The sequence below is a fragment of the Schistocerca serialis genome, chromosome 7, assembly GCF_023864345.2.
Source record: "Schistocerca serialis cubense isolate TAMUIC-IGC-003099 chromosome 7, iqSchSeri2.2, whole genome shotgun sequence".
NCBI lineage: Eukaryota > Metazoa > Arthropoda > Insecta > Orthoptera > Acrididae > Schistocerca > Schistocerca serialis.
In genome coordinates, this window is record NC_064644.1 from 332,312,728 (window position 1) to 332,325,992 (window position 13,265).

A 13,265-nucleotide genomic window follows, 5' to 3' on the forward strand; every position below is an offset into this window, starting at 1 on the left:
GAGAGGATATTTTCAGAAGGTGTCGAGGTTTTTATAGACAGTACATAGTGGCTCTTTGTATTCATCTAGAACTTCCTACCACTCACCGCTAAAACCCCGGAAAACTTTAATAATTGCAATTATGTAAAGTCCCAGACGTAACATTTACATCAAACTGCCAGAGAACTACTGTATGCTGATGATGTTTCCATTAGAGACACTGAAGAAGAGCTTCAAGAGCTAATCTCGTTATTAGGCCAACCCTGTCAATCACAAGGACTGAACGTCAACACTAACAAAGGAAACTGGCATTATGCTATGGAAACTTGATTAAACCACTAGTATGGTCCTCAAAGTTAATGATCATTTCTGATAACATCTCCAGCAGGAAGGAGATAGACAGGCTCATTAGTGGAACAGCGACAGTAATTGTGCATCATTCTGCACGAGTTTGGAGGAAGGAAGAAATTACTATTTCAACCAAGGCCCTCGTATAGTATATCTGCGTCCTAAGTATTTTATTTTGCATATGAGAAATGTGAACAAACGCTAAAGCGACAACTCCATGCTATCCACAGACAATGTTTAGGATGTACCGTAGCAGTTTCATTTGGAATTCTCTCACATTCCTACTGCAGAAGTATCATCACAGCAGATTTGAAACACAATTCCGTTGCAGTGAGTGGCGACGACTGTGTTTGAGTCGGTTGCAGTGTGTACCATCTGAAAGTGCTAGAGGCCACCTCCAGCGCGCTAACAGTTTGTCACGACAGCCTAATACTTAAATTTCTTGCGACCTCACATTCGTCCGGCATTGAGCAGAAAACGGGAGCACTTTCTGGCACTGCATCCCATCATCCTTAATGGTAATGCGCGATGCTACACAGCGAACCTCGTGCATGAGTTCCTGCGTACTTGGTGATGGGAAATACTGGAACACCAACCGTATTCACCCGAAATGAGTCTGTGCGATTACCACCTCTTCTCCAAAGTGAAGGAACCTCTTCGTTCACCGCAAGAGAGTACATCATCCGTGCCACAGCCCGTTGCTTGCCGACATCGACGGAAATGGACGCGATAGTGGTGTACGGCGCCTTCCATCTGTGTAGGGGACGGTGATCGAGATGCGGGGTGATCATACTTAGGGCGTGTAATATGGTGAATGCCTGTTAATAAAGTCTGGTATGCATTATACGCGTAGTAGCGTCGCCACTACTTTTTATCCAACCCATGTAGTTAGTGCTAGCAACCGAAGTTCATTATATAATTTCGTAAAAAGAGTCGTAGTATTCTTTAGCTTAATACTGTAACACTCCTACAATATGGCTTATTGACTGTGGGGTGCTGGCAAGATAAAATCACAGAACTGCTGTTGGTTGCGGAATTCGTTTACTCGCGGTAATAGCAGTTTTTGGAAGGTTGCGGAGTTCGGGACTTGAGGAGGCAGAAGTTCCAGAGCATGCTGGCCGAGAAACAGAGCGATCATCTTCAAACAAGAAAAAGACTTCCTGCGAGTCGAGAACTCAGCTATGAAACTTCCAGCCTTCTGCCGATAAGACGCAACAAAAGTAGTTTTGCCTCCTAGGTCGCACGATCTCAAGATTTCCGACTTTTTTGTGGAGAGTAGTGAAAGACGCCGCTTACGTGCCACCCTTTCAGCAGCTTTGGGCGTATTACGACGCCGCACAGCAATAGCAGTGAACGCAGTAACTTCAGACATGGGAATAATTTGACTATTGCCTTAATTTTTGACGGATTAACCGACAGTGGTAAATAAAACAGTCTAGACGGAACTCCGGTCAGAACTGATGTCGTATGCTGAACGTGAGGTAAAGGAACAAACAGCCCTTTTTCTGTCTTTGGTGTGAAACCCGTCTTGCTCTGGAACAGAAATTGCTATCTAAAGCCAGTGCTGGACATTCTGGACCTGTTGGAGAACGAATAGTCCGGACAGAACAGTTTTTCTTTTCTTTCTTTTGCTTGTGCCTTTTTCCCACAATGACGCAGGGTCGGCAAGGTTAAACGGATTTGGCAAGGTTAATTTAAGGGGTGGCCGGATGCCCTTCCTGCCGCCACACCGTACCCCCTGGGACAGAATTAGTGTACCCCAATTGTCTGTGTCTAGCGTAATCCATGGAATAGTGTGAATGTGTTCAGATGCCTGCGAGCCGTGCAACTGAGGCGGGACGTGGGGACCAGCCCAGTATTCACCTAGCGGGATGTGGAAAACCGCCTAAAAACCACATCCAGGCTGGCCGGCACACCGGCCTCCGTCGTTAAGCCGCTGGGCGGATTCGATCCGGAGCCGGCGCGCCTACCCGAGTCCAGGAAGCAGCGCATTAGCGCTGTCGGCTAACCTTGCGGGTTCAGTCTGATCGTACCGATATTGGAAGCGGAGTTTCTCGCATGAGACTTTTACCCATTCACACAAGAAAACTGCTTCATTTAAAGAGGGTGAAGGAAGATATGCTGACAACTGACCATGAAAGACTGGAAACTTCTTTTGATGAATATATTTTCTGCTGGTATATGACGGATGCACGGCATCATGTTCATCACGAACGATAGAAAGCCTTTTGGAGTAACTTCGTAGGCCACTAATGCTGCAGGCTCCTGGAGACCTTCCCATGTTTTAATGACGTGGAATTAGTTCACTGGTTCAGGCAACTAGATCGAAGAGTCAAAACGGCTCCATCGAACAGCAGGACATTAAAGTTCCGCGGAATTCCTTGTCAGATTAACGGTGATAGTAACATTACCAAACTTGTCATCCAAGATGCTGATTGTCGAGTTTGTCTAAATCTCTGGCTAGTTGCTGCGAGGAACTTTCGAGAGTAATGAAGTAGCAGGACTGCTACATAAACTTACACCATATGTGAAAACCTTTCGTAGGACCTGAAACAACATCACAGTCGATATTCACTTAACGTGCCAAACGACGAGTTTTGGCGGGGTGCTATCCTCACATCCAAACACTTCGGGAGTGCCTACCACAGTGAATCACAGAAAAGCAAATAAGTCGCCAGGTTTTGATGGAATCCCAATTCGAGGTTACAAAGAGTACTCTGCAACATTGGCCCCATACTTAGTCTGGATGTACTGAGAATCTCTCGCCCAGCTCAAAGTTCCAAGTTATTAGAAAAAAGCGCGGGTGACTGGTGTATATAAGAAGGGTAAAAGATTGGACCTGCAAAATTACAGAGCAATATCTTTTACATCGGTGTGTTGCAGAATCCTTGAACATATTCTCTGTTCGAACACAATAAATTTCCTTGAGAGGGAAAAGCTTCTGTCAACAAAACAGCAAGATTTTAGAAAGCATCCTTCGCGCGAAACTCAGCTTGCCCTTTTCTCAAATGAGATCTTGTGAAACATGCCTGATGGGCAACATGCGGATACCATATTCCTACATTTCCGTAAATCATTTCTCACGGTGGCAGACTGCCAAGGTTAACGAAGGTACAAGCATACGAAACAGGTTGCGAGGTATGTGAACGGCTTGAAGACTTCTTTAGTGGCAGAACCCAGTATGTTGTCCTCGACGTCGAGCGTTCATCAGAGACAAGGATATCGTTATGAGTGCCCCAGGGTAGTGTAATAGGACCGCTGTTATTTTCTGTATACACAAATGAACTTGCAGACAGGGTAAGCAGCAGCCTGTCGCTGTTTTCTGGTGATACTGTGGTGCAAGGGAAGGTGTCGTCGTTGACTGACTGTAGGAGGATACAAGATAACTTAGATAAAATTTCTAGTTGGTTTGATGAATGACAGATGTCTCTAAATGGAGAAAAACGTAATTTAATGCCAATGAAACCCAAAAACAAATCAGTAATGTTAGAATACTGTATTAGTAGGGTGTTGCTCGACACAGTCACATCGATTAAATATGCAGGCATAAAGTTGCAGAGCAGTATGAAATGGAATGAGCATGGTAAGGAATATAGTAGGCAAGCGAATGGTCGACTTCGGTTTATTGGTAGAATTTTCACAAAGTGTGATTCATCTGTAAAGGAGACCACATATAGGACATTAGTGCGATCCATTGTTGAGTACTGTTCAAGTGTTTGAAATCCACACCAGGTCCGATTAAAGGAAGACGTGGAAACAATTCAGAGTACGACTGCTAGATTGATTACCGGTAGGTTCTATCAACACGTAAGTATTATGGAGATACTTTGGGACTCAAATGTGATTCACTGCAGGGAAATCGATGTTCTTTTCGAGGAGAACTATTGAGAAAATTTAGAGTACTGGCATTTGGAGCTGACTGCAGAACGATTCTGTTGCCGCCAATGTGCATTTCGCGTAAGTACCACGAAGATAGGATCATAGAGCTTAAGGCTCGTACAGAGGCATATAGATAGTCGTTTTTCCCTCACACTACTGGCGAATGGAACACTAAAGGAAATGACTAGTTGTGGTACAGGGTACACTCCGCCACGCACTATACGGTAGCTTGCGGACTATGCATGAGCTGTAGCATATATTTCATCCACCAATACTCCTCCAACCGAATTCTTTTAATAAAACCAAATAGCGTTCTCATTCTAAACTTTTTATGATATGTATTTTCTAACCGCTAGTATCCTGAGATACATGAGCGAAGTATCTGTGCAGAGTGATATTCAATGCAAGTTGGTGGCTGGAGAACAAAATAATTATCCTCATTTAATAATTCTTCTTTGTACAATGTTTTAACTGTTGATCAATATGTGTTGCAGGCAAAGGTGAGGGCATTTTCGACCGTATGTTCCACACAGTTACCAACATCACCACTGATGGCAGCAATGGCGACGTGGCGTGTGACTCCTACCACAAGTACGAGATAGACATACAACTCGCCAAGGATATGAACGTGAGTGTTTTTCGTGGTTGTATTACTCTTACAACATAGTGGTGATCCTCTACAGAACTGTGATCTATTTTAATGTCTAGTGAAATTTTTGATTCATTATTTAACTATACACAAAATAAGAGCGCCTTAGCTTCAAAATTCGTAGGAGTCTGAAAACTGACGATGCTTGTAATGCGTTGCTTGAGATATCAACACTGATTTCGGTTTTCTAGATAAATTGAAAATCAAGAACATTATTCACTCGGTAGCCTTCAGTAATAGTAGTCTGATTAATTATATTGCTTGGCAATTGTTAAGGAATAACTGACACTTGCTAAGGAATAACTGGCAATTGCTATGGAGCAATCGGCAAATGCTGCGGAACACCCAGCCAATAATAGCAAAAGGAAATATGGAGGTCGGGATGAGTTAACTCCAGATAAACCTGTTCACGAATATCCTGGATGCATTGGATAGTTCATGCATGAAGGTGCTTCACGAAGGTCGTCGTCGAACCTATTAGCGTGATATTCGGGCTTGTGGTACGACAACACGTCTTCGAGATATCATTTGAGTAGACGAGCAGATGGAAGGCTCGAAGCTGATCGGGGTGTCACTACTATGGCCACAGTGATGGGAGCCTACAAATGTGTCATCTAGCAAGTAAAAAAGGCCGCTGAAGATGAAGATGCCATGCGAAAGCATGCCCGTGGTTGAAGGCGGACCACCACACCGAAAAAGGATCGATACGTAGCCCTAGAGGGGAAAAGAAAGAGACATCTCACTCTTAAATAGATCACTGCAGACCCTGCAGTCACTACCGCTGCCCGTGCCTCTACCCTGAACCATTTCGCGGCGATTAAATCAGGCTATCTTCTATGATCGGAAGCCTGTTAAATGCATCTCACTACAGTCGTGCCACGGTCGGTCAAGAAAGCGTTCGCTGGTATAAGGAGCATGTTGGATAGGGGCAGCAACAGAGGTCCAGAGTCATGTTATTCGATAATCCTGTTTCTCTGTGACAAGTGATTCTGGCCACAGGTTAATGCGGAGAAAGAGGGGAACACGTTACACACCACAGAATGTTCATGAACGTCACTGGTATGGCCTAGGAGTTTTGGTGTGTGCAGTCGTTATGCACAATGACCGAACACCGCTGCATATCTTTGCGCGAAGTAACAGCACAGCGGTAATGTAGGGAGACTATTCTAGATCATGTCCATATGGTTACGGGAGTAGTAGGTCCTGACTTGCTCTTTACGGACGACAGTGCCCACTCACACCAGAATGTTGAGGTGTCGGACACACTGGAAAGTCAAGATATTGAACTTAACGGATTTCTCTGTATACTCTCCTGGCCCAGACCCTATACCCCCTGCCTGGTATGCTCTTGGCAGACATACTGCCCAACGAATACCGTCTCTCCTAAACGTGAAATACCTCAAAATCGCCTTGAGAGAGGGATGGAGCAGTATCTCCCAAGGACGCCCAACACTTTTGTAGCCATTATGCGTAACAGGTGCAAAAAGTGCATTAATGGCCAAGGATGACATACTGCTCACTGAGTGTCCGATATCAGTCTTTATGTCGGTAGTCTGACCTGTGACAAGCATAAACATTGTTTACATCTGTTACACTGCTTTCTCACCCTCCGTTACTGTGTTTCATGTCATCCATTATTGCCTATGGTTAACTAGTCTAGCTGTTCCTTAGAAATTATCAACCAGTGTATTTATCATACCTAAAGGTAAAACACTAAATAATTTATTGCATATGACTATTGTGTGTCGTAATCGACGCCAGTATGATGTAATCCTCAACCAAAGAAGTGAAAAGGATGTTAAATCAATGTCGAACATCAGGACACTTTCTGTATTGTATAAGGAATAATATGTGGAATACGATTCGTCATCAAATTCTCCGAATTTATTATCCTCAACTACGAATGCTTGGCTATGTATAATTTGATGAACGAAGCATTTCCTCTGGTACCATTCTTAAGCTACAAGTCTGCCACTCTATATCATAGCCTTTTGTCAGTAAATACGCTGAGGCTTGCAGAAGTGTTACATAACTAAGAGGTGAGTGATCAGAGAGCCACGGCCTTGCGTCAGTTCAGCAGTACCGATCGGCTAGCTCAGCTGGCAGAGAGTAGCTCTCACTAGGAACCAAAGAAAAGAAATAACTTTCGCAGAAGTTTAGAAAAATGTCGCTTGTTTCGTAATATCGTCATGTCCTGCGAGACACAAATGTAGAATACAGTTAATTAACTTGTTGTTTGAGGGAATAATTCAGAAAAAGCATTTTTGTAGGATAGCTGTAACTGAATGTAGCCCTCTCTTGAAAGGTATGAAATACTCAAAAATTATGAAGGTATTTCTACTAAATGTTCGAAATTGCGAATCAAAACGTAATATACTTAAGCGTTTAAAAATTTGCTATTGTGTTTAGAAGTGCTTATTCTATATTAATATCATGTTCTCTGTTAACAACATTTCATAATTATAAATCGTCGTTTCACACTCAGAGCAACGGAGGAAACAATGAGTGTGTTAGCAGTTCTTGCGCGTGTGTTTGTGGGTGCTATAATCATAAGAGGTCGTCTGATTCTATGTTGAGAAAGTTTAATTTAATTATTTATGTACTTAGTTACGCTGATCGGTATACGGTCTAAAGGCCATCGCTCACAGACATTCAGGCTTTCCTCCTGAGGTTCTCTTTCTAAACACTGAAGCCAGTAGTAGTCGTGTTCTATACATCTGAAAAATAATAGTAATAAAATACAAATAATAGTAATAATCGTAATGGTGATAATAATGAATATCTTAACGGAGAGCGCTAATGCGCTGCTTCCTGGACTCGGGTAGGTGCGCCGACCCCAGATTTAATCTGCCCGGCGAATTATGGGGGGCTGGTATGCCGAAAAGCCTGGATGTGGTTCTTAGGCGGCTTTCCACATCCTGATGGGTGAATACCGGGTTGTTTCCCACGTTTCGCATCAGTTACACGACTCGCAGGCATCTGAAAACGTTCGTACTACTCCATGGCTTCCACTGGATGCAGAGAGCTGGGGTACACTAATCTCGTCCTGAGGGGTACGAGGTGGCGGCAGGAAGGGCATCTGGCCACCCTCTGCACCTAACACAGCCAAATCAATAGTAACACGGCCGACTCCACTGTGACGCAGGACAAAAACACCAAGAAAGACAACAAGAAATAACTAATTATAAGGATCATATTAAAAGAGGTGAAAACACATTTTTAATATCGCTGCAGTTTGGCATCTAATACCAAATGGTTACTACCAAAGACCGTGACAACAATAGGGGGAGAATAAGCTTAGTTAATTGATGGCAGCGTCATAGTAATAGCGATAAAGGATGGGGAAAATTGAAGAAACAGGAATGGTGAAAACAAAACCAGACAAGAAATAACGTGAATTTATAGGAAAAAGTAGGGACGGTGTGGAATCGTCAATGCGGGATAAGGAATGTGGGGTAAAATTACGTTCGTGGACAAAAAGAAGACTATTTAGTTACATCGACAGCGAATCTACATTAGTGCTAACAAGCTGAATAAAGTTAACATATCATCAGTTCGAGGAATGGTTTGAACAACACAGTGCTTCATTAGGCATGGTCGTATGCCGATGCCTTCCTGCGACCTTCGAACTGACTTACACGGCCAGGTAACATATAAAAACTTAAATTTCGTTTTGATTGCTGCACGATTTTCGATTATACGTAGGCTAGTGGCCAGTTCCACATGCCTCTACATACCGCATCCTGCGACGCGATTGGCAGAGGATGACACGGTGATCGGTCGGACACTATTGGCCCGTCCAAGGGCAGAACAGAGAATTTAACCTTTACCTTGCTAGTCAGTTTCTGCTAGAAATTAAATGGAAATGACTTACAGACTATTTTAGCGCTATAAAAGGATACATCAGAAGTTTGGATTCCACAAAGTAAACCTAATGCTGAGTTCGTGAAAAATGAGTAGGGACAAAGTCAAACGTAATTTGAAATTCTAAGCGAGTCTGTCAGCATTGTGTTTGTGCCGCAGGTGGACGCATACCGCTTCTCCGTATCGTGGCCCCGGGTTCTCCCCACCGGAGACGTCAACAACATCAACCAGGAGGGAATCGATTACAACAACAAGGTGATCGACGGCTTGATCGCCGAAGGCATCACTCCAGTGGTAAGAGCAACCTCAGTGATCCGGTTTCTGTACCTTGACATTAGATCACTAATCAAAAGTGACGTCCCACGGTGGTGTATATGTTTGTTGCAGGTGACGATGTTCCACTGGGACCTGCCACAGACACTGCAGGACATCGAGGGGTGGCCCAACCCTAGGCTGGCAGACTACTTTGTTGAGTACGCCAGAGTGCTCTACGACAACTACGGTGACAGGGTAAGCGACAAAAGAGTGTTCTGGGGTTACAAAGCCGACGTACAACTATGCATTTATCTTCTTATTCAATATTACGCTGGAATTAACTACTGAAATATAAGGAAAAAGGCATTTCCATCAACAGTTAGTCGTTAGAGACTAAAAATATGTAGCTTAATAGAAACGACACTGTCTTGACTTAGAAAAACCAGAAGCAGAAAAAAGGTACGAGAGTTCTATTGCGATGAAATAGATGTATTGAAATTTGCAACCGTGATGGTACGTGGGAACACAGTCTTATGACTGTCTATAAATGTGCCTCTGACTGCAAAAATTATCTTCAATTTCGTTTATTGAGCCATGATCGATTTCGGTGCCACTATCACCACCTACAGATGCAGCTGTTCACATTAACAAGCATTTTAATGTAGTAGCGTAATGGGCCACTGTTTTTCCTTCTGACTGTCCACAGAAAAAGTCATATATTCCGAGAACTGTCGCTGTCGCTTGTTCATTTAACGCTTCTTGCGTTTGCCTTATGTCATCCGGAATCTATATCACAGTGACGAAGTGACTTCATCAAACCTACGCTAACTCTAAAAACAACGCTGCGTGTTCTATACACACCACAAGCTGCATGCAACAGAAGTGCATGCGCACAGTGACGCTATTGTATGGAGTGTAATGTGGTACAATGCTACTTGTTACTGTGTACTGGCACACCACCTTCTGTCTCACGTGCACACCACTGTATGGTCTGTGGATTTCTGGTTTCGTCCTCTAAACGTAGGTGATCTTAGTTCCAATTGCATGTGTCCCCATCTCACTGTCTGCACTTAGTAGCGCGTCAGTTGCTCAACCAGTTGTTGGTTGCAGATATCAAACATTTATCTCTCTACCACATAATTAGACTGAGGTGATATCCAATGCATTAAAGTAAACGAACATAGAATGAGAGCTATAGTCCTGTTTAATGAACTAACCACGTGTTGTGTGAGCAGGTGAAGTGGTGGCAGACGTTCAACGAGCCGGCCAGTTTCGTCTCAGGCTACTCTGGAGGCTTCCTTATCGCCCCAGGCATAAACTCGTCAGGCGTGGGAGACTACATGGCGGCCTCCACCCTGCTCAAAGCACACGCTGGGGCCTACCACCTCTACGACGAGAAGTACCGACAGACTCAGAAAGGTAAATATCGTTCGTCATTATGGCTCCGCTGACGAAGAGTGAAGCAAATGTGAGCCACGTGGTATTCAAATTTGAGTAACCATCTTTGGCGACCCGGTAAATGAAATTCTAAAATCTTTTAAGAAGATCTGTTTACTGTAAACGCAAGTCTCATATCACGCAAGTCATGTAGTGAGCGATCTCAACAAGTGAGGCCTACTAGGTTTGATTAGTACAGCTCGTCCCATTTACATTATACGAACCAAAGATCACAATTTGCCCTTAATAGTCACTTCACACCCTGTACGTCACTGCATCTACAACTAGGTATACACTAAGCACCTCATTGTATGCTGGGGAGTACTTCACATCAATATTAGCCTGTTCTTATTCTGTATATTTGCAGACTGAAGCGACGAATGAAAATTTGTACGAAGTTCGAGATTCGAACCCGGGCCTCCTGCTTACTAGAAAGGTGCGCTAACCACTACGCAACCGGGCACAGTGGCTTTACACAACTACGTTGATTACCCTAGCACGCCTCCTCAGTGCAAATTCCCATTCACGCCTCAGTCCACTCGCTATTCTCCATAAACTCGAACAGCATTAAGAGGAATTTGGATTGAGGAGCGGGGCGTGATAGGGTAGTTCACGTAGTTGTGCAAAACCACTGTGCCACGTTGCGTAGTGATTAGCGCACCTGTCTAGTGAGCAGGAGACCGGGGTTCGAATCTCGGCCTTGGTACAAATTTCCATACATCGCTCCAGCATGCATACGTGCGATATAGATACTTGAGACCTGAAAAGGTTTCTGGAACCATACAGTCTGATTTGATCATTCCTATTCTATTCCATTTACATATGGTGTGGGTGAAAATTGATTGTCTGTGTGCCACTATAAACTCTTATCGTTCTCTCACGATCGCTGTGCAAGATAAAATAGCATTGTTGCGCAATAAACTTTGATAACTAACGTTACATAATGTAGTACTGTTAAAGAGGAATAGTAAGCTTATCTCCTAGCAATCAAAAAAGTCTCTCCCTAAAACTCTGTATCAGCTCCTAAATTTGTTGAATTCCTTTTTTGTTTTTTTGACAGAAGCTCAACAATGCCTTACTGAGCTTGATCTTATGCAGAACACAAGCTGATAACCGCTGATGCAGAGGTCTATCTAAATATTTATCAGTTTAGTGCTAAAACCAATCGAGTTTAGATGTTAAGACGACCGCTGAAGGCAACTAACGTTCGCGTTGCAGTCCCACAAAGAGCAGTGTAGGTTTGTTAAAAATATAATTTTTATTAGGTATTAGTTCCAATTTTGTACGTTGTGCCGCACTCAGTGCCTGTAGAATAAAGACGCACTTTCTAACACTAATAGCTGTTGCAGTACAAATTCATGGTGCAACGAATCGTTGTGAGTCGTTACGCCCATATTCTGTTTATACACTCGTTCTGAGGTTAGCGAAATGTGGCGTCCCGGTAACCAGCAAAGAGACGTTTAGATTAACGTCTGCAATGTAACAGTAGTACAAAAATAGTAAATCACGAATTGGTGAAAGGAAAGCAAGTGGTTGGAAGGGGATGGTGGTCATTGCTTTGTCCATAATTAAAATTAATATTCCTGAGCATATTTGCTCTAATAAAATATTACATCGGACAGTAACAAACAGAAATCTAATTTTGTGAATAACTTTCAAACCATCTTTGACTTCCTCTGGGTGAAAATTGGGGACATGATATTCATTTCAGTTATCTTTGCTGTCCTATCTCTGCATATTGAATACACATACATTTCCTATCTTTCAAAACTTTTAAACATACTACCAATGCTTTCTACTCACATTAATTTGCTGAAACGTCGTCCACTTGTTAGTTCCTCGTGTGTTGTTTCTCTTAGCTATCGTACAGAGTGTATAACTGGCATGTATCTCTCTTATCACAGGAAAGGTCGGCATCACAATTAATAACATGTGGTATGAACCCGCCACCGACTCTGCAGCAGACATTGAGGCAGCAGAACGCAAGATGCAGTTCTACGTAAGTACCAGGAACTCTTATAACCTTTCCTGTATTACAATAAGGATGTTAGTGCCCTTCAAATGGAGGGGGAAGGCTCTGATTAACACAGTGTGCCATAACATTACTTAAACAACCAGCCATCCAACGTTAATTCCTGGCTATATCTGAAGAACTGTTTCTTCAGCGTTTCATTCATTATGAGACAATGTTCTTAGAACCATTCTTGTGTTTTGCTTTTCTAATAGTGATCAGACAATGTTATGTCATCAGGTCAAAAATATACTGTTCAAGACGAAATGCAACCCACTGAATGACTTTATTAACATTGTTTATAGTCCTTATAGTCACGAATCAACATACTAAGGAAAGCTACGCTCTAAGACAAACAAGCTACGTACCATGAAGGAATTATCCAAATGGAACAAATGGAACGGAAATCGGTAGATGGGTCGTACACGTACAGACAAACAAATGATTGCAATTTCAGAAAAATTGAATGTTTTCTTCAAGAGAAAGTGCTTCACAAATTGAATTCGTCACTAGCGCGTAGGTTTACTTCTGGGCCTTATGCAAGCAGTTATTCTGCTTGGTAGTAATTGGCAGAGTTTCTGCTTGTCCTCATGAGGGATATCGTGTCAAATTATGTCCAATTGTTGCGTTAGATCGTCAAAATCCTGAGGTGGTTGCAGGGTCCTGCCCATAATGCTCCAAATGTTTTCAAACTGGGAACATCCGGCGACCTTGGTGGCCAAGGCAGGTTTTGTATAGCACGAAGACAAGCAGTAGAAACTCTCGCCGTGTACGGGTGGGTATTATTGAATTGTAAGCCCAGGATGTCGTGCCATGAAGGGCACCCAAACAGGGTATAGAATA

The 13,265-nt window shown here is 43.1% G+C and overlaps 1 protein-coding gene across 1 annotated transcript in view; it reads left to right on the top strand.

Moving 5' to 3' along the window:
• LOC126413063 (lactase/phlorizin hydrolase-like) overlaps positions 1-13,265 on the top strand; it is a 173,568-nt gene that overhangs the window by 54,545 nt on the left and 105,758 nt on the right. Inside the window, exons 2-6 of the mRNA XM_050082960.1 lie at positions 4,701-4,834; positions 8,879-9,013; positions 9,107-9,229; positions 10,210-10,393; positions 12,316-12,410. Of these exons, the coding sequence (XP_049938917.1) occupies positions 4,701-4,834; positions 8,879-9,013; positions 9,107-9,229; positions 10,210-10,393; positions 12,316-12,410 (671 nt within the window). The remainder of the gene's footprint in view (positions 1-4,700; positions 4,835-8,878; positions 9,014-9,106; positions 9,230-10,209; positions 10,394-12,315; positions 12,411-13,265) is intronic.